We start from the raw sequence: 22,267 nt of genomic DNA on the forward strand, positions 1-22,267 counted from the left end.
TGAGGTCAGTATCTGGTCGATTTGTGGCCATGAGTACCTTGATATTCCCTTGTGTCTGGCTTCTTGGGATCAACAGGAATGATTTTAGTACACCACGCAACCTGTAAATAGATGAGCTCCCTGCATTGTTGGTCAACTGGAAAATCCCATAGATTTGGCAGAGCAAGACCTGCATCAGACTAACAAAGTTGACTTAACTAGTAGAACTTTTCATGGTGCTAGTGAGTCTAATTAAAAAGGTAGTAATGGTAGTAAGACTGGAACATCAGGTTCCATAAAAGAATAATCTGCAGGAGAATGATCATTTAATCAAGCGCTAAATGGATCAAATTGGGAATAACTTGTAAGATCTAATGGAAATTCAGAATCAGTGGTAGCTGTAGTATCGTGGTTCATTTTGTCTATGTTCCACAATAGTGATGCAATAGCATCATCTATCTTGCTGGTTGGGTCAGTAGGGAGTGGGAATCCAGTATTGTCAGTAGATGGGTCCATTGGTAGACTCGGAGGCAGAATAAGACCTGAAGATGAGGATTAGCCACTGTGGAAGAAGTAAATCGGATTGAGAATCTCACCAATTAGATCAGTAGGGAGTGGGAATCCAGTGTCGGCAGTAGATGGGTCCATTGGTAGACTCAGAGGCAGGGTAGGACTTGAAGACAAGGATTAGCTGGCCATGGAAGGAGTAAATCGGATTAAAAATCTCACTGGTTAGGTCAGTAGGGAGCAGCAATCCAGTGTCAGCAGTAGATGGGTCCATTGGTAGACTCGGAGGCAGGGTAGGGGTGAGACTCAGAGCATTAGCTTTAATTTCAGCCAAGAGGGTGTTCCACTGGCCAGCAGGACTATATCCTGCATCAACGGCAAATTCTACCCTATCACTCAAATGCTCAATAGCTGCCCGATAAGCAGTGTGATGCTTATAAAATGTTGCCTTAGTATAGACACAATTTGGAAAGGTAGTAGCAAAGAGGGTCTGGATCGTCTGATCGTCTGATAAATTGACAAAGAGCTGAATCCAGGGAACCATATCACATGCATACTTCCAAGGAAATCATACTTGGGCACCTACAGGGACAGTAGCAGAGGTGTTGGGTTGGACCATGGCTGGTGGAGGTACTAATATAGGCAACATGTTTGAGTCACCAGCGGTGAGTGATAGAGGTATCACTGGTAAAGGAATGGGCAACTGCAGAGAGATGAGAGCTGGGCTCACAGGGTTGTTACTACTAGTGTTCCTCTGCTGCTTCAATGGTGAGGTGATCCCATCCAATTGGGAGAGATGCATACCCATGGTGCTAAAGAATCATTTTGACGGAGATTGGACAATTGCAGGTGTGTGACTAAGAGATAAGACCCTCTCAGCGAATCCTAATAGCATATTATTGTCAGTAAGGTCAATAGAATGCAGGAGGATAGTCAAATTGGGGGGACTGAGAAGTGGAGTCTTGATATCCTGCTTAATCCAGGCATGCTGATCACTGCAATATACTGCAATATAGTCTCCAAGGTCGAATCTCATCAATAGCTGATGGTCTCCTGGCACAAACTTTCCAGGTGCAGTGCACAAAAGCCTTACTAGGTGGGGAGGGTTGTTGTTCTAGTGATAGTGATATTCAAGTTGGCTAGTCAGCACCAAGAAACCATCTAATAAGTGTAGAAAACTGTACCTTCAACCAGAGGACTATGTCGATCATATTGCGGATCATGATACTCATACTTTGGTCAGCTTGAAAGCATTGTTCAGCCATCAATGTCTGCTGGTGCCTAAGAACATAGCTCCATGCATAATTGGGGTCTAATGGCCGGGTATAGTTTCGTGAAGCAGCTGGGAGCAACTGAGTAGTAGTTAAAGAGCGTGACATGCTCGCTGATGATGAATGGAATGTAGGCAAGGGACCCTCAGGTGTAGTAACTAGAGGATGGTCAAGCTAAGTAGATGTGGGGTTAACAGTGGCAGGTGGTGGTACAATTGAGTTTTTGTGCTGTTGAGCAGCAACTGGAGAAGGTACAGATGCGACCCGGTAGACCCTACACCTTCCTGCTACCTCACAACACTGCTTGCAGTAGCATTGTATACAGTTCCTGTTGGCCTTCCATGACTGCATAGCATGCTTTAAGTTGCGGCAGTCAGCCTTAGTGCACAGGACCGTATCAGTCATAGTAGGCCATAGTTATAATGCAAGTTGAATGTTGAGTAGGTTAAGGACAGTAATAAGCGGACTCACTGATCACCTGGGCCATGCAAACATCCAGGGTAGTATACTCGATAGCGTCCAGCACTGGTTGTTAGCAGGTACTATGTCAATGAGAGAGCATTTATACTGAGATGGCGATTAACTTGAATATCGGGACTTAGACTAGTAGCAAATGTAGGTCCAAGTGACATAGTGGTGGGGCAGACAGTGAAAATGTTGGCTTGTCATTGCCATATATATGCCAGACACTTCTCCAGGCAATGATCACAGCCGAGCAATGAACTATGATGTTAAAGTTGTTTGATCGATTTACTGAAACCGAGTTGAGTCTACAAAAGTCTATGAATTGTCTACAGATTCAGCTTACTTTCCACAAAAAGAATTAGTAATGCTCCTGGACTTTCTACACATAGTCTATGGTAGAGTCTACCCATGTACTCTCAAAGTTCTGAACTTTTGGCAGAGAAATCCATTAACTCTGGCCCTAAACACATTTGTCATGTCTGCTTGTGGTGTTTGGTTCGTCCGGCTGTTTGGTCTGCACTAGTGTATGGTGAATTTCACCAGTGTGAATTACTGTAAATTAACACTAATTTACAAGTGAATTTGGCCAAATCTACAGTGAATTAGGGTGAATTATGTGCTCCCAGGCCACTCATCCCAATTAGAAGGGTCCAGGACAGGTGGGAACAAGTTTTTAGTAGCAGCCTTTGTTGTCAGCACAGAAACTAACTGTGAAGGTTGTTTCCTGATGGAATCAAGCAGTTCACATAGGTAGGGCACATGTAAATCAATACCATTGGATGCTGCAAGTACAAACGAGTTTTTTTCTGCCATCTTGAACTCTGCTGCAAGAGCAGGTGGGTCATTCAACCAATCTGCACCATTGTCAAATCCATCTTCTGAGTCCAAGTTTGAGTCCATTGGTCTTGCTTCAGGTGGAGGAGGTGTTCGACCAGTAGGAGGCAAATCTTCAGTGGCAGCACACTTGCCAAGGATTGTGAATTCCATATTGCGCCACTTGACAAGAGGTTTGTATGGCGTTTTTAGTGCCGAGGAACTTGGAGTATGGTAATTTGGGTTCAAGACCAAAAGTAACTTCTTCCATTTGTCAGGATTCACAACTGTTGGAGGTATACCACAACAGACAATGAACCTCATTGTAGTACTAGATGTACCCACGAGTTCGTGCTCACCTAGTGTTCGTGTTTTTGCGCTAGCACATGCAAATCACCACAAATCATTTAGATATATAGAAATAAAATGATCCTGCATTGTCAATGAATATTTCTATGTCTTTCATTTTTTAAATCATTGTGTTGTGCAAGTGTCATGATACAATATATACCGTTTGGAGACAATTTTGCACACTGATCAGTGTCGGAAAGGCAGACTCACACCGATCTTAACCTCGGAAGTGTTTAGAACATTGATCCAGACATATATCTAGCTAAAATGACAACTTCCGAGGTTGATTTAGAAGACTATTGATGTGCAAGTGAAGGATATGATATCTGGCGTGACAATCTACTACAAGACGTTACATCATTTTAAAATCCCGCCATGCCGCAATGGATTTTTCACGGCACCAGCAAAGCACCTGACATGCATGGTCAAGTCAAAAGTTGCACGTGAAGGCAATGAGGAGAAACTCCAAAAGGCCTGCCAAAAACTTCGCGAGAATCGGCGTAACGGCCAGAAGCTTCAAATCTCCAACACTGCAACTTACTATGGTGTTCCGCAAAGCACTCTTCGCGACCGCTTCCTTGGTACTCACCTGCTGGCCAGGAAAGCACATAGGGATCAGCAGCTGCTTTCCGAGGAGAAAGAAAAGGTGCTGGTTGAATGGATCAAGCACCTCGATGCTGCTGGAAATCCCATCAGTAGGCGCACCATCAAACAGAAGGTCTATGTACTCACCAAGAAGATACCTGGAAAGAACTGGATTCAGCGTTTTCTCAAGCGCCATCCAGTTATCAAGCTTGGACGGCCTTCTGGACTCGATCCTAAGCGAGCTCAGTGCTTCAATAAGCAAACAGTCGAAGATCACTTTGAGCTGCTGCACAAAATCATGGAGGAGCACGGAATACCATGGGAGAATGTCTATAACATGGATGAGAAAGGTTGTCAGCGTGGAGGAGGTCGAGGACATAGTCGTGCTAAATACCTTATGTCTCGAGGACAAAGGGTTCACTACAAATTCAAGAGTGATAATCTTGAACTCGTCACAATCATTGAATGTGTTTGCGCTGATGGAACTGCTCTCCAACCTGCCTTTGTCTTTTCCGGTGTCCATCATTGTCCCTCGTGGTGGAATGTGGACCCTGCAATTAAGTGAGTCCCATTGCCGTGAATGACGAGACAGATACTTACATCAGTGTAGCACATACACAACACCCAATGGCTGGACAGATGACTATGTTGGCACCGACTGGTTCGAAACATCATTCATTCCACAAGCAAGTGCTCGAAACGACAGCGGCAAGCCCATGTTGCTCATCTTCGATGGCCACAGCTCTCACCTCACCGATAAGATCCGCGACCTTGCCATTCAGCACAACATCCACCTCTTTTGTCTGCCACCTCATACCACACACAAACTGCAGCCTCTGGACATTGGATGCTTCGGACCGTTGCAAAATGCTTGGAGAAAAAGGTGTGATGATGTCGTCATTGAAACTGGTGCAGAGATACCTAGGAAGGATTTTGTCAGCGAATACATGGAGGTTCGAAACAAAGTGTGGTCAAGGCCAGACCTTATCAAAAAGGCATGGCAGCGCAGTGGTCTCAATCCCATCAGTCCCGATATTTTCAAGGATGAAGATTTCGCACCAAGTCAAGCAACCTCCATCAGGGCACATGTTCCACCTTCATTTCCTTGCGGCAGTTCGAAGAGCAGTTATCTTGAAGTTGAGGAGTCGGATTTTGAACAGGACATTGAACCGGAATACAGAGATGGCGAGAGTGACGACTCCGAGGAAGAATCAGATGTTGCGGATGATGAGAATGATGATGGCAATAGAGTGGATTTAGGTGTCATCTCACGGGATGACAATGCCAGGGATCTGTTGCAATCCGAGTCAGCGCAACAAAGCACACCCACGCAACGTATCACACCTGTGACTTCTTCTCAGCCTGTCACACCTACACCTATTCTCTCTGGACCAGGTGTTCCTCCTCCAATGATTAGCCATCCACCCCCCCAGTTACTACATTCCCCCTTGTCAAATACACAGCCTCTCAGAATTCTCTCTGGACCAGGCATCCCACCACAGTATCCCCCCTTGTCACATTCACAGTCAACGACACCATATCTTCCCCATTGGTCTATGCAAAAGAAGCTTGACGCCATGATCGAGATGAACGAACGGCTGCAAGACGAGAACTGTCAATTAGCCACATCCCTCGAAATAGCCGAAGGTCACTGTGCGCTCGCATATGACCAAATGGAAGACCTGGAGAAAAAATTAAATAGCAGGAAGAACAAGTCGACGGAAGGGACGATAAATGTTGGTGCAAGAGGGCTGACTTCGCAGGCAGGAATTCAAGCTTGGGAGGCCGAAAAAGCCCGGCAGTGCAGAGAAGGCGAGGAAAAAGGCTGATGCAACTCGGCGGCGAGAAGAGCGGAAAACTGCTCGTGTTGCTGCTTGTGCTGCACTGCGGGCCAACCGTGGCGTTTAGTGGCGCACTTTCGAGCAAAAGCAAGGCTGACCTTCTTGAGCTCGCTCAAGCACTTGGCGTTTCCCTAGAAAATGCTCGGAACAATGGAGATCGGTGTGAGTGCATTCAGGCGCACCTCAATGATAACCCTGCCCTCAAGACTGATCCCAAATTTGCTGGATTGTACAGGCATACACGTGGACAAAAACGCGCACATCCAACCGGCACAACAACGCCAAACTGAGAACGTTCCACCGCTGCCGGATGTCGAGTCCTCTATGCATCCACCTGCAACGCGCCGAAGACTTGATGCTCACTGGCAGCCTTCGAGTCATCATGCTACTGACTCAGAGATGAATCAACCAATTGCAGGACCTTCACACATACCTGTCATGACTCACGGTACAAATGACAACAATTTACTCCCTCCTAATGACGCTAATCACGACGTCCGCGGTTTGAACATACCCCATTTTTCATATAATCATCACTTTAACATGTTTCCATATCATCACGCAGATTAATTCGCGCACATACTACTCACACACACTGTAGCATCACCATATCACATAGAACTTGTATTCAAATCAATAATATACATACATGTTATCAAATTTCTACTACTGTCGTCGAGCGGGCGCCTCGAACTTGCGTATGTGTAGCGCAAGTGTAGCGGACTTCGAATCGGCAACGTCGGCAACCTGTGACACAGTGTGACGAATGCACGAACACTAGGTGAGATTGACTAGAGGTGCTCGCTCATGCTGTAGCAACACAACAGATCAATTTTTTAGTATATAAAAATTTGGGCCATGTTCTTGAGATGGTATTCTATCTACTAATGACTATCCGATATTTATTTTGTGTTGTGGATCGAGAGCAATACGCGAGACCGTAAAAAAGCACGAACACTCGGGTACATCTAGTATGGTTTACTTGTTCCTTGAGATCCTACTTCCCCTTGGAGACAAAGGGGTTGAATGGTGATTTTCCCAACTCATCAGTCTTCTTCTTGCCATCACTGCCATGGTGAGTTGTCACCATGACTTCTACATCATTTTTTACATTTGACTGTTCTGCATCTGGAATGCATAACTTGGGGCCTTTGGCAGCATTGGCCAAAAACTCAATTGCATGATCCTGGATCTTCTCGTCAATGTGACTACATTTTGCAAGATGTCCCATGATTTGGTCATAAGAACAAGGGGCATTCCACGTTGTCCCACATTTTTTACTACCAATGCACTGCACTTAAACTTCCACTTTTTCAGAAGCAGTCAAGACACCACCCTTCCAAACCTCACCATCTCGGACCTTATAACAATACCTTGTTGCCTCAAGAAGGAGCAGATGTATCCTTGCACCACTGGTGTGAAGATCAGCAACCTCAGGTAAGTCAATATACCATAGGTCAATGGAGTTTGAGAGGGGCTGATGCACTGCTGGCTGCTTTTGGCACTTTTTGGCAGTGGTTACAGCAGGCTTTGCTGCCGTCATGTGAGAAGGTAACTGAATTGCCGGCAAGTGATTTTTGCCTCTAAATACAATAAAAATAAGCTTACTTCAATGCCAGCAGATTTGTATGCAGCTACTGCCGCTATCGTGAGGTCATCCACCCATTTGATGAGAAGTGCTGTCTTTGGAGACTCATGATATTGATCTAGGTAGCCACCGAGCACATCAATCACAGTATTTAGGCTAGGTCCACACTCCTTGAAAGAAATGGAACCTTTGTCATGCTGATCCATGCGCAGTTTGAGTTTCTGATTTAGTGCGCTAATAGGACCATAATCCTTAATGTTCTCATCATCCAAGATAAAGAAGTCAAAGCCATACTGTGGGCTTGAAGGGTCTGCGAGAGAAATTGTTTTGGGGAGGTTTTGAAGATAAAGAGATAGTAGCTGTAGTTTATTTTTCATCTCACAATCCATAGATGATACTTTAGCTGTTTGATGAGCTAGCTGCTATAGGTATTTACAAAAATTCATGGATACACCCGATGCAAATCCCAAATTCACCGAAATTGACACCCCCAAATATCCTTCCCAGATTCACATGTAAATTAACAGATGTAAATTTACACCCCTCTATTTGACTGCATACTAATCTGCACATATCATCAAATTTCTATCTATTAGTCTTTGACTACATCAGTAAATTGCCAGGTTTTGTGTAGATCTGTACAGTTCTGGACAGCATGCCAGGTGTACAGCTTGGTCCTTACTAGCCAATTCACTACAGTAAAATTTTCTCAATGAATCTCTGCCACAGATACTCACAGGCATGCCCAGTAGGTACCAAATACTAGTATTATTTTCTCTGTCTGTCTGTACAGACCTCTATTCATGTTTGCACAGGCACTCACAGATGAACTTAGAGGTGTCCAGTATTGATGGCTTATTTTATTTGGTACAATGTGCACAAAAACCATGATATAATTAGATCAGCAGAAACATAAAACTACTGTAATAAATGGTAAACAAAAGGTAAAAACTATATGTAGGAATGTGATATGGCGGTTGATTCTGAGAAAGATGATATCAGGAGCCTTAGTCAAGCTGCATCCATAAGCGGTGGTGCCTTGATGTGTCAACAGCATCTAGTTTGGATGCCTCTGCCCTGTAAGAAATTCATTAGTGCCAAATGCTACACAAAAAAAAACCCTAACCATCCAGCTCGAGCCCATTCACCAAGTTGTTGCATCAGCCTGGGACCATGATAAGGGTCATAAACTTGCCATCATCCAATAATTTAGCAGCAGCATCTTCAACCCAAGCTGTGCACTCTTGACCAGGAATGTCAGCTGGTGGGACAAGGCCATATGTGGAAGGTGCAATAGTGATAATGATTTTTTTTCAGATCAGAACACCAAGTTGCCAGGTCATCGTACAACTAGAAAATAAATGAGATATGAGGCATATGACAATATATATGTGTACCAGCCTTGTTATGTCTGGTTTGTGTTTGGGCCACACACCTGTTGGATGCCACGAGTCAATTGACTATCTGAACAGAAACAGAGATTTACCAGTGTCAACTTGGTGGCCGATTTTAAGTCATTGCACAAGGGATGCTGAAAGACATTCAGTAATTGAGACCAGCATGTCAACAACCAGGCTTGGAAATGGATTTTATAATACCTGCTGGGTATGATACTCCCCCTTTGCATCCTCAAGAAAACTTTTCTAGCATGAACTATATCAACCCAATTGTGAAGCCTTAGGCCCTTCATTATTAGATCCATCATCCACCTTCAATTTTAATTTCAATCCCTGTTTTGGCTTTGATTTTGCCTTCGAGTTGGAGGTAGCCACCTCAGAAGTGTGGAGAAGTTCTAGAAGGGCGGAGTCAGGAAGGTGGAGATGAGTATTTTTCTTGTGATGAACTCTCAAAACATCAGCCAGCTTGAATAATAAATTAGTGTACTCCAGAAAAATATCAAGTTCATACCTCGGAAGCACTCTTTTGATCTGTTGTCATACTACCCTTGCTTGAATCACCACTACAGTATTCAACCTGTCCTTGCAACACTGCCACTCATTGAAACAGTTGGTATTTCTCACTCAATCTTACACAAAATTCCTTTAAATTTAACTCTTTATTATACTTTGAGAAGCCCTCTATCAGAATTTGAAGTGACCTAGGGAAAAAAAATGTGATATGCATAAGAAATGGCATTTTAACCATGTTTTCCTATTATTTGAAAAATTTCAATGACTACTGTGGAAACATTAGCTATCTGTTTGACCCATCCTCGCACATGGAAAGCTCCAACAGATTCCTGCATACAATTTCAGAATAAGGTTGACTGCAGTGAATACTGTAAAGAGTGTCATGGTCCATTCCATGTATTAGCAATGAGGCATTGAGCTAAGTAGTAAGACAATTCACACCACTTGAATTCTGCAACTACAACTGCTTGAATTTTATCATTACAATGGTTGGACAGCCAAAATCACTCACTAAATAAGCATAGATATCCAGAGAAGACAAGGACAAATTGATGGCACATGCTGTCATTGAGTATTAAGCTGAGCTTGACAAGCAGCCATGTGAAAAAAAAATATGGACTCCAACAAGTTTGTATTGACATTCAGAAGACATATCTCAAAGAAACAGGGTGAGTGATTATACTTAGCCATGTTACTCTCAGTTGTCTTGCTAAAGGAGGCATGAATCTCAGCAAGTTTAATAGCTTGACAAAGAGATAGTTGACAGAAGGTGAAGAAGAAACTGTCATTGACTACATATAACAAATGACTATGAGAAGGTTTCCTTTGAACCACAAGAGGCTCAAAGAACATGTTGATGAAATTTGTTGAGCATGGCTCGGCGCAGCTTTTCCTGAGACTGGAGTAGGGAGAAATTGGACTCATTGCTTCATTGAGAGGCATTCCAATCATTTGCATGGATATCAAGCATGCACTCTTAACTGTGCTTGCAGTCGTAGAGTTAACCCTACTACAAACAAGGCATGGTACGATCTGCTTGATGCAACCTTGCAGACTAGTGACGATGGACAGCCTATTGCTTCCGAGTGCATCTGGGATGTTGACAAAATAGACTTCCAGCCAAACAGTGGGTTCTTGCAGGAGAGAGTCATTAGCACTACAGGAAACAAAGTACAGTATTAGCAGTGCAGTGAAAACCAAGAAAATATTACTATAATTGTAACTAATGGAATTGATGGAACTTCATTAACTCCTGCGGTCATTTTTAAGGGAAAAGCATACTAGTCCAAGTGGGGTGAGAATAACCCACTTAATGTATTGTAAGCACAAGTAGATGGTCCTGATTATAACCTGCTAATTTGAAGTCAGACTTGGCTACTTCAAGAAGGGTTGGACAGATGACAAAATTGAAGCAGAATGGATCAAGCAATTTAGCCAAGGCCTTCTTAGGGCAGTGTGTTTGGTGTTACATGATATGTGCACATGGCTATCTCTTGTCTTCATTCTCAGGAAGGATCACATCACTGAATTGTTATTCTAGTCTTTTCGTGCAGGTGATGTACTTCAGTGTTGCTCTCATGCCTTTTCCTTTACCTAAGAGATATTTGAGGTTACATTAACGAGGGCCCACTTCATGTCTGTTTATTATCAGATGTAAGCTGGGTATACTAGAATGAAGTGGTGTACTATCTTGTCATGGTCATTGTACTTCTGGCATCTTGTGGAAGGTGTTTTTGCTATGTGGTGTAGGTATTTGTTCAGTGCTATGTGGCCTGAGTATAGCTGGAATAAGAGTGCACTGTGTTTTCTGGGGAGAGTGTTGATGATTTTGGTAAACTTTTTCTACAGGGCAGATTGATCCACTGATTGGAGCTGGATGTATTGGGGGGAACTGCACATTATTGTGTTGGGTTCATTCTTGATGTCATGCTGGAAGTGCTGTTTGTATGCCGCTTTGCTATGCAGAAGAACAATAATACTGTTCTTCTTGCCTTGAAGTGATTTGGGCAGCTCTTGTGCACTTGACAAATCTCCTAATGCTGCTTTCTTGGCCTCTTTATCAGCTGCTTCATTCCCTTTAATTCCTACATGCCCTGGGGACCATCTTATGATAAGCTGGTTGTTGTCCTTGCTTGTGAGTGTTCTTCAAAGATTGTTGTGGAACTTGTCCACCAGGTAGTGTCCTGGCTGGGACTGAAATGTGATGGTGGCTTGGATCACTGCCTGGTTGTTCACTCCCAGTGACATAGTGCCTCCCCTTTGACCTCTCTCCTCCTTTAGTATCTGTACCGCCAAAATCATTCCTACAATCTCTGCCTTGTACACCATGTGTTCCTCGATCATTCCTAGATACATCATCTTAGACTTAATCATCTTCTGTCCTCTTATAAGTACTGCTGCACCTCCCACTGCACCTTCTATTGCCAAACCATCTGAGTACAGGCATAGGTCTTTGTTTGCTAGTGTGTCCTGCTGGATGGCCTTTTGAGTAGAGCTTGCCATGCTGGTTAAAATGTCTAGTACACACTTGGGGTTGTGTCTAACTGGTTCGATCTTTTCGAGTTTGGCCAGGTCTATCTGAAATTCATTTGTCAGTCTATGCAGGGGTGATGGATAGTGTTTTTTCCCTTGGAAGTTTCTCTTTGCATTGTATTCATATGCCACCTTGATGCTTTTTGCTAGTGGGTGTTTTGCTGGGAGTGTTGTTATTTTCAGCATTGCACAGTGACACGCCTTCCTGAGAGTCTGTTGGAATGAGAGTATGTTAGTGTGCAAATCAAGTATATCAGTTGCAGAAAATTTCAAGCCCCCTGTTATCAATAGTGTGGTTCTCTGTTCTCTGGCCATCTAGGAAGTGAATCCTCTTGTATCTCGTCCTTCTCCCTTTGCACTTCTTTCTTTGCTAACTAACCCCATGTACCACACATCTGATGTATATAGCATTTTGGAAATGACAATGCTCTTGTATAACTTCTTTATGAGCTTGGCATGGATGCCTGACATTGGGCAGATCATTCATTTTCATGTGAGTATGTACTTCATTCCCTTTGCCATTGCATATGCTGTATGTTCCTTGAAATTGAGATTTTGGTCGATTATCACCCCTAGGAATTTGTGCAATCTGGAAGGCCTGATGGTGTGGTTGCAGATGGTGATTGGTGGTTGTGGTATGGGGGTTGTCTTTTGAGTGTTGAGGGGGTCAGGAATTTGTTTACTAGATAAACATATTAGTACTGTTTTTTCCAGTTCAAACTCAGTATTGTGTCCTTTGCTCCATTCCAGAGTGCCTCCTTGCTTCTCCATAATGTATTTCAGTTTTCCATTCGCCTTCTCATATGTGCTACCTCTGGCTGTGAGAGCTACATTATCTAAAAATCCTAAACTCAGCTCGCTGTAGAAAGCTGATTCCTGCTGAGCTCAGCAGAAATGGTACTACCTAGACAACGATATTTAGGTAGATCTTAGCATGACCTAGTCTGCTATACTTGCAAGGCAAGTGCATTTGATCCTATAGGGGTAGCTGTTTGATATTAGTTTAGATAGATAGTTATCAATGAAAGGAAAATAATCTGAAGGTGTATACTATGTGTCTGAAGGGAATCTGTCAGGTTTGAAAATATTGGGGTCAGGTCAGGTGTCAGACTATGTGTCAGACTGTCGGGAATCCGTCAGATAGTAAAGGAATGTATCGGAAGTGTGTCGGATTGTTGGTCAAATGAGTGTTGTATGTGTCAGAATGTTTTGGAGTAAAAGAGCGGATAGATATTTTGCAATACAATCAAGCACTACTAATATCCAATGACTTCCATCCTACTACTGAGTAGGGAAAAGTAAGTAAGTTCATAGATAGGAAGTACTAGATATTAAATAGTGTCTATATAGAATTTCGGAGTGCATTAGACAAAAACAGTAGTGCAAAATCAGGTCCAAATGTATGTAAAAGAGCATGAGTACTGCACCTTTTGTAGATAACATGTAATAACACTGTCTGTAATATTCAATAATGCGAAAATGAGTAAATACGCACCAGTGGGGATAGATACGACTCTATTTTATACATAGGAAGGACAAGTCTGATGCAAAAATGTTGTGTCTGAAACTTTCGGGTCAGGGTCGGGCATTGGGATCAGGATTGGAATGTCATGGATGCATTGGACAAATACTGTTTGACGTGAGTATCAAAAACACGGGTTTTGAGTCCAGCACCAAGACTATTGTTACATTGCCCTTTCTTGGGTTTGGGTCAGTGATTCTTAAGACATCAGAGTTGTAGAAGATGAAGCCTAAAGATGAGTGGGCATTCTTGGTCTATCCCATCAATCACATTGAAAATGTTGGACTGGTAGTCGTCAAAGAACAGGTATGTCAATCTGTTGTCTAGGCATTGGCAGTACCAATCTACATATTCTCATGGGATTCCTGCTCTTCTTAAGTTGTGCATTAGTTTGTTGACTACTACACTTGGGAACACTGCTTTGACGTCCAGGAATAATAGTGATACGTGGTTGTTCTGTGAGGCTAGGGAGTCTGTGATGAATTTCGTGAGCAGATGCAGAGAGTTGACCCCCAGTGAAAACTGACTGTTATGGGAACATGTGGTGTATGATGAGATGGGATTTGGCTAGTGGTCATTGAAAAGAACACTTCAGGTGATATTTATAAACTAAGATAAGAATTATATCATATTTGCAATATTACAGGGCAAAGTCTCTGATGCTCCCATATGATTCAAGCACATCAGGTTCATATCAGCACATATACATGTGCACTCTGGGTGCCGTCGCAGAATATGCTCTAATAGTATAGGATATTATTATATCACACATCTGCAATTGCCTGGGATATAGTTGGTACACAGTAATGGACATAGTGAGGATGCTACAGCTCAAAAAAATGTTGCAAGTATGGTGAAGATGAGCGGACAAAATTGTGTTTTCTTCCCATTCAACACCTGAATATGTAGTTAAATTTATTCATGTGAATTTCATAAATAAATGTTATTAAATATTTGCTGCTCTAAATGGGCAATGGAAGCTGGAAAGCATGTAACAGCCACACAAGTTTCCAAAAAGAGGTTAAGCAAGCTAAGCGAAAACCACATGGCTCTAGGTGAAAGCCACATGAGCGCCCGTTCAGTCCTGACACTATTTCCCCTTACTTCTTAGATACACCAAACTCATCAGTCATCCCATTTGTTTTGATCTATTTGAGCCAGTGATGGGTGCATGAGTTACTGTAGTGTATAGTACTAGTAAGTGTTGAGCTTGATGAAATGGTAATATGCTTACCATCTGTTCTTTGTTTGACTTGAATGCATCTTCCCCTTGGCTTTCTTTGGCTTTGACTCAGCAGTGCTGGTGGTCGCCTTTTGGACTGCGCACTCGAGCATGGTGAAGAGGAGGAATCTAAACTGTGGGAAAAGTTGGTGCTAAGCTAAGCAAACACAGATAGACCTGGGCGCAAGTAAAATCATTGTCCCAAGGGCAGCTTACTGAGTAAAGGAAACCTCTCTTTGTAAAAAGAGGGACACCAAACAACTAATGAAGTACTAGGGCTAAGTAATGCACGAAGTGTGAAGTGGAAACGATGTGATGTACAGAAGGCAAACACGTGCAAGTGCGAAAGGTGAAGGTCAAGGTGCGCAACACGAAGGTAGCGAAGGCAAGAGACAAGTGAGTGAGAGAAGCAAGGGAAAGTCGAGGTGAGACGAGTGTTAACACCCCAACTAAGGCTGGCTGATGCTAAGACGGAGACTGAGAACCGAAGCACATGACTTTAAATAGTCACTTGCAAACAACAAGTAAAATTCTTAGTATCTAGAGACACACAGAAAGTGGGTGGAAAATTGACCCCGAAAATAGAGAGCAGACATTGGAGATTTGAGAGTAGGTGATGGAGATGGGGACAATAGAGACATGACAGGATGTATTTTTGAAGTAGGAGTAACTAAAATATAATTGCATTAATGTGGTATTTAAACCAAAATAATGACAAACTTTTTCTTTTCTTTTTCTTTTCTTTTTCATCCCTTCAAATTTAACTGAATTGATCATCTGCTTTTATTTTTTACCCTTACTTGAGTTTTTGCCTTCTCCATTGCTCTCAGCATATTTGTTATCGATGACATCATTGTCGTCCTCCTTTTTGATGTTACCACCTGACTTCCACTTACCATTGGTGTCAAGATTGTTTCTGCACCAGGCAGGGTATGTTGTAGTAGCAAGATGATCTAGTTTCCATCCGTTGTTAGCAAGTTTGAAAAGGGGAGACTCATTCTTCATGAAGTTATGGATCAATTATCTTCCAGATGCTGACAATTTACCCTAAAAATGTGGGGCAATCTTGCAAGTAACAAGCTTACTCCAGCCACCATGGAGAACCCTTTGTATGGCTTTGATCATTTGTGATGAGACTGTGTGGCCATTTTTATCCTCAAGATAGACCAAGTTTGCATGCAAAGAACTATGACCTTGACTTGCAGGAGTGTCACACCATTTCTGAAAATCGACCTGTTCCCAGAAATGGACATTTGAATGTGTAGCACATGATGGACAATTAGAGTCAGTTGGTAAAATGGAAATGAGTGAAGCATTGAGCTGCAGAGGGTCAGCCTGTTGAAGCCTCCCAGTACTACTAGTAAGCTGTTTGAACATCTCCCTGCCATGTATTGAAGTTAGCTGAACTTCCTCTACAAAAATAAACCTACCTGATGGAGCATGCTCAGTAGTCAATTTGACCACCTCCAACTCTAACATTTTACAATTGTCTTGTAGGACCGATATTTGTTGGTGATCATGGATATATGTGCCCTAAAACTATATATTTCTGATGAGAAAAACACATTATAAGTACTTACTGGATGGAAGTGTGCATGTGAACTTGAAGAGCCTGAATTGAAATGGTCCTCTGGTAATGGTGCAGCACCAAATAGGGGAGATGAATTAAATCTCCTCCTTACTGAAAATTCTGACCTGGTGAAGGAAAGTTAAATTGCCTGTGCCTGCCATGAGAAAATGAGCTGCTCTCAAACATATTAGACAGTTGATATAGTGGAGAGATTCGAGAGAAAGACACCATACATAGTATACCATGCTAGACCAGTAATATTACTTTGAAACTCCGCTGGAATTGTCCACTAGGCCTTGAAATTATCTAAGTCCCATCAAGTCAGCACAGTGTGTACCTTCATTTTACTTATATTTCTTCTATGTTGAATGCAATAATCAGTGTGCTTGGTAGTGTTGGTCTTATTGAGATTAGCAGTGATGTCTCTTCATGAGACACGCACTGCCTTGACCTAGAAATACCCACTCACCTTAAAGTGAGTTTTCTTTTTTGTTGCTGATGTCTTTCTTATCTGATATACCTCAGAGGATTGTTTTTCATATCAAGGACTCGGCCCTCACAAAACCACTACCAAACATCCTAGATACTATGTAAGTTCTATTTCAAATGATTGTAGACTTACATTAATATCTAAGACAGTAAGAATCAATGGAGTCAATTCACTGATGGCAAGATCAAGAATAAAGATACCAAAGCTGAGAGACTCATGACTGTGAGCGCAGTGGAAGATGATACAAAAATTGAGGTAGCTGAGATGGAGCAAACAAAAATCAAAGTAGAGGTGGAGGAAAGAAACACTTCCATGTGCATCCTTTTGTATTTATGATGCTTCAACTGACATGATGTTGAAGGGATTCTTCAGTTTACCCATGTCATCTGCTTACTAGGCTTTGTGGAAACCTGAACCAGGATCTGCTTGACCCATTTAGGCCATGGCACTATTCAGTTCAATTTTTTTTATTACTCAGAAGTAGCGGCAGAGGCAGCTAAAAAAAGGACCCTCTATCAACACATCCATCATGAAATGTATGATGAACTTCAAATTTTTTCAAAGTCACTGTTGTAAATCACTACTGTCCTCCACTTTGCATACTCTCACTTTGCATTACTTGCACACTTTTCTGCTCATTTCAAATGTTGTACTTGCACATTTTTTCCATAGTTGCTCATCACAGATACATTGTGCTGTACTATAATATGATACTATTAGACAATTGTCTTAAACCTGTAATACCTATCACTAATAAATAATCTTGAGGCTGTATTATGCGTGGGAAAAGGCTTCAAATTGTAAGAATTATCATAAAGTACTAATTATGACAATGATACTACTCAAGATCAGCACCATTGTCACTGTCATCATCCTCTGGCTCGTCGCCACCTCTAATATAAAAACCAGAATATGGTACTCCCAGGTTTGAAATTTCTAAGCCTAGTCATTCCATCATAAAAAACTGACTCTCCATAACTCCAGATAGTAATATTGGCATATGTGGGACCATGGCAATAACCTTGACATCAATTGCCAGAATATTATCAAGGAATGTGCAGAATACAAGGGCCTGTGATGAGAGCTTGAGAAGTTCTTTGTTAGGGACAGAGTACATCTGCATGACTACAACATTCTTGAGGTGCCATTCATTATCATTTTTATTGTCATCCGCATCCTCCTCTAAGTCATCTGCATTCTGTCCTGCAACATTGATGGGCAGTTATATGTAGTACAGTGCCTTGGCGGATTGAATTTGATTGTTAAGCTTTATCTGTCAATTAAAATTAGTTAGGCTGACAATGACAAGCACATATTTTTAAACATACCTTAATATTGCGTGACATACATGTCTTCTCAAGGAGTTTGAGTTTTTCTCTCCAAGATGAATGTGCAGTCTGCCCATTTGCTAACCGAAGCCATGCCCACTTTTGTATGTGAGGGAGTTGATGTCCATTTCCAAGAAAGGTTGTGATGGTGAGTGCATATTGTCTAGTTGGGTGTATTGCATATCTCTCTCATTTTTGCAACAACACATACTCATCTCCAAGATCAACAGCACCTTCTGGAAGGCCCTTTGGTGGCTCATCCAATTCAGGCATGATTGAAAGAAGAGTATTGATTCTACAATGCCAAACTCCTTGTTGTGAAAGATTAGCATATGGCTATGATGGCTGTTGTATTTCTTGACCGAGATTTCTGATCATTTGTTCCATCATCCACTGAGCATAGCAGATAGGCAGACCCTTTTGTACCATTTCTTGGGCAAGATGATTTGTTTGATGAACACATGGCCATACAAAATAAAGCCAATATTCTTTGCATTGATAGTAGAGGTGCTCAAATTCTTGTTCCCAATGGCACAGGAGCGATTAAGTGTGTTAAAGGTCTTCAACCATGATGCAATATTGACACAGTAGTTGGAATCCATGCATGAGCTTGCAATAATTTTTCCAATGTTTAATTGGAAGCAGTCCATATAGAAGTGTGAGTGCAAGTCCGAACATATAAAGCTGAAATTCCCATGTCTTGTAACTTGTGTTGAGTTTTTCAGCAATATTATGAGGTTTGTGATCAAAAGAACCTGGTAGATATATGGCTGCTTTCTCGATGGCTTCACCATGAGCAATCCAAGTATCTTCATCTTTCAGAATGACCCAATTCCAGGTAGCTGGATTATTGGCAGTCGCACAGTTTATTGTTGCATACCAGAGACTGAGAAGAAGGTCAATAAGATTCCCAGCTAGATGCATGATATCGGGAGTCATACAGTAGGGAACACCAAGGGAGTGTGAAGGGCTAAGACTGAGGATAAGTGAAGGTTTGGTTATTCCTGTTTCAGTCCTCCTTTTCTTCCATTGTTGTGCATTGGGTGCCTTGACAAGTTCTTTAAGGTTTTTGGCATAGCCTTCAGATGCCCCAAGAGGAAGATCAAAGGCATTAAGGTCAGGATGATCACTACCACAAACACAATAGTCCGCTGGCCTGAGCAATACAGGATAATAGAGACAGCACCTGTTTTTACCACTATGTCCAACCATTCTATCTCAATAGATGAGTCCAGGGTCATCAGTGGTTGTGAAAAGAAGATGGAGGTCAGATGTAAAAACAGTGTCACAGGATGTGTCCTAGATCATAAGGCTATTCTTCTGAAGAGCAGCAAAATGGTGCATGCCAACAAAGAGAAATGAATCCAAGTTTTTGGGCTTATTTGGTCCAGGAATAAAACCACCTGGGTATACATGCACTTTCTGGTACCACTTGTCAGGCAAGAGATTGAGAATGATCCAAACATACATCCAACAGTCAGACTGCTTGCTTTCATAAAGCTGCACACTGTCAATTGGCACTATAAGGACAATGTTATTTTGCTTAATATTATTGGCACGTACTGCAGCAAGGTAATTCCAGCCTACAGCAATGTCGTCAATTACTGGAATAGATTGTGTTGCCTTTAATTGTGCAAGGATTTGCTGTGTTTGCTCATGAAGGTACTGCATATTGCATACACTATCAGGATCACAATATAAGGCCTTTAATTAGGGACTAAGAGGAATAGTTATAAATTTTTAAGCCACAACCTTGCTGCAGCCATTGCTTGCTTGCAGCTTTCCCTGGTCCCAGCATAATTTATTGCACAGGGGACAGATCTCGAGTGCTGCATATGGGCCTGTGAATGCCAAACACAAATCAGGACACATATCATGTTCAATTGTCTTGACACCAGTGTACTGCACAATGAGCTTTTCAACATTATAAAATCTCAGAATACTGTCCTCATTGTCAGGAGCATAATTGCATATTGTTGCTCTTTATATATGATTATAAGTGTCTTGAGATGCAAGTTGCAGTGATATGTATATGGAAACGCTTTAATGGGTTCCTGGATTGTTGATGTTGATAGGACTCCTAGGTGGACTGTGAAGTCGTTCAATTGTGTTATCGCTTAGCTTGGAGATGGGGTCATCTAGTGATGCATGCTTTAGAGCAACAATGAAGTCAAAGATTTCCCTGATTTTAGGGAGCACTGCACTCTCTGCAAGTACATTAATATCAATATTTGGTTGAGGTCTGTGCTCAATGTCTATTGTGGGTGGAGACAGGGCTCAACCATCTGCATTAGCATCTAGAGAGGGAGATGGGACTTGTCTGTGATCAAGAGGAGGAGATAGATGCCAAGGGAAAAAATTGTCTTGGGAATGGGGAGGGATATTATCTGAAAGGTGAGGGTTATCATCTGGTAGCTTGAATGCAGTTGTCAATATCAATAGTTCAATTAATTTGGTGAGATTTTACATACCAGCTGTTTGATGTGGTCAACTGGCTCAGTCTGAGTGATCCAAGCATGCTTGCAACGTCCAATTCTCCAAGCAGCATCGTCATCTTGCTGTTTTGGATGAGGAAGCACATCCATTGCAACATTGCCATAAATGTTCAGAGGTTTTGAAATGTTGCAAGTGGCACTTCCAGAAGTAATACTAGTGGCAAAGCCAGGGATATGACTTGGAGGTTGCAAGCTACCAACTTGTAACACTCTTCCAGTTCGAATACATTCTTTCTCCTCTTGCATACCCGCATTGTGCAGATGTTAGCACCAGGTTGCTATTGAAACAACATGGGGAACCCCATATTTCTTGCAGATGCACATGCATTGACCTGTATCATTGAGTTGCTCCACACTTGGAATCAGAAACATCTTAATAGAACAAGTATAATACTTAGTTGACCCAAATTCAATTGATGCTACCATATCTTGCATAATAATGTAACAGTATACCAGACTATTGCACCAAGACAATGACAAGGTGGTAAAGCTGCACACTGGCAATGACTTAGATGCAATGTTCCTTAGTGGTACAAAGTTCATTCAGTGCTTACAATATGTGATGTGATGTTTTCAGAATGCAACACAATGTTTGTTGATATAATATGTTGGAAATGAAGGTGTGCACATGTATTGTAATTGAGTTGTATGGTTGTTTATCAGAAGGAAGCATATTCTGGCATAGTACAAAAATATAAATTCACATCTCAGCATATGCTGCACATTCCCATAACAGTCAGTTTTCACTGGGGTTGACCATTGAGCATCCTGGTCAGTGTAAAGAGTAAATCTCTGCTGGGCTCAGCAGAAATGGTACTACCTAGACAACAATATTTAGGTAGATCTTTAGCACGACCTAGTCTGCTATACTTGCAGAGCAAGTGCATTCGATCCTAAAGGGATTGCTAATTGGTATTAGTAGTATAAATATGTCAGTAATGCAAATAACAATTGTCCGAAGCTATGAAACAATGTTCAATGGTAATCCGATGATGTCTGAGGGTACTTATCTGATGTCCAAAGCCAAAGTGCAATGTCCAAGATTTCAGACTTTCAGACTTCATGATAATAGGTCGGAAACTGTATAACGAGTGTCAGATTGCAAGCGGTATTGCGAGTATAACAAGTGATAGATTTGTGAAGGTGAAAGAATGGTAATATTTTGCAAATCAATCAAGAACTACGAAAATATTCTGGGTGGTCTGCAGAGTTGGGAAATGGCTCCTAACTACTGGATGATGATTACTATGGGTCACTACAGAGTATTTAAGTAAGTACATAGAAATCCGGAATACTATAGGTGAAGATGGTAGCAATATTTGGGATCTGAGAATCTATGTAATAAAACACGAGGTGCTGTGGACATGTAATAATGTGGTCCGAATGTCAGAAAATGTGAAACCAAGTAACTACGCACCTAGTGAGGCTAGTTCAGAAGGACAGGACATAGGATGGACAAGTGCGTGCGAAGTGCAATCGGCTGATGTGATATCTGAAAATCCGATGCACTGGATCCGATGTGGAGTGGCTCAGACATGTGCAGAAGTGCATCGGACATGTGCGCGTATGTTTTGGGTGTTGACATGAGTATGAAAAACCGTGGTTCTGTTACAATAACATTTACTCCTATTTCATTTTTCTTTTCCTTCTTGTAACCATGCCACCAACTCTAGACCCATCTAGACTCAGCTATTCTCTTATCAAGTGGGCTGTCCGCACTTCTCTTCTTTTTGATTGTAACATAGATACTATCTTGCGCCGCATGGCGGTTTCACCTATCTTTGCTATCTTGATAGGT

At 42.0% G+C, this 22,267-nt stretch overlaps 5 protein-coding genes across 5 annotated transcripts; 1 reads left to right on the plus strand and 4 right to left on the minus strand.

Annotated features, from left to right (window-relative positions):
- Positions 1–583: 583 nt before the first annotated feature.
- On the minus strand, positions 584–1,294 carry EDB93DRAFT_1247406 (uncharacterized protein; the record flags this gene model as incomplete). The annotated part of the gene is made up of 2 exons (XM_041452586.1): positions 584–1,012; positions 1,073–1,294. 2 exons carry the CDS (start codon positions 1,292–1,294, stop codon positions 584–586), a joined length of 651 nt encoding a protein of 216 aa, XP_041311042.1.
- Positions 1,295–5,799: 4,505 nt separating this feature from the next.
- On the plus strand, positions 5,800–6,382 carry EDB93DRAFT_1101553 (uncharacterized protein; the record flags this gene model as incomplete). The annotated part of the gene is made up of 2 exons (XM_041447107.1): positions 5,800–5,974; positions 6,048–6,382. 2 exons carry the CDS (start codon positions 5,800–5,802, stop codon positions 6,380–6,382), a joined length of 510 nt encoding a protein of 169 aa, XP_041311043.1.
- Positions 6,383–7,109: 727 nt separating this feature from the next.
- On the minus strand, positions 7,110–7,789 carry EDB93DRAFT_1247409 (uncharacterized protein; the record flags this gene model as incomplete). Its single annotated transcript, XM_041452587.1, has 2 exons — positions 7,110–7,367; positions 7,421–7,789. The coding sequence occupies 2 exons, from the start codon at positions 7,787–7,789 to the stop codon at positions 7,110–7,112; spliced, it is 627 nt and encodes a 208-aa protein (XP_041311044.1).
- Positions 7,790–11,302: 3,513 nt separating this feature from the next.
- EDB93DRAFT_1062896 (uncharacterized protein) lies at positions 11,303–11,659 on the minus strand (the record flags this gene model as incomplete). Its single annotated transcript, XM_041444859.1, has 2 exons — positions 11,303–11,453; positions 11,475–11,659. Coding segments are annotated over 2 exons (336 nt in total), but the record flags the coding sequence as incomplete, so codon positions are not given.
- A 5,825-nt stretch (positions 11,660–17,484) lies between these two features.
- On the minus strand, positions 17,485–18,247 carry EDB93DRAFT_1101556 (uncharacterized protein; the record flags this gene model as incomplete). Its single annotated transcript, XM_041447108.1, has 4 exons — positions 17,485–17,588; positions 17,616–17,844; positions 17,975–18,137; positions 18,186–18,247. 4 exons carry the CDS (start codon positions 18,245–18,247, stop codon positions 17,485–17,487), a joined length of 558 nt encoding a protein of 185 aa, XP_041311046.1.
- Between the last annotated feature and the right edge of the window lie 4,020 nt (positions 18,248–22,267).

The sequence above is a fragment of the Suillus bovinus genome, assembly GCF_016758785.1.
Source record: "Suillus bovinus strain UH-Sbo-P2 chromosome Unknown EDB93scaffold_9, whole genome shotgun sequence".
NCBI classification, from domain to species: Eukaryota; Fungi; Basidiomycota; class Agaricomycetes; order Boletales; family Suillaceae; genus Suillus; species Suillus bovinus.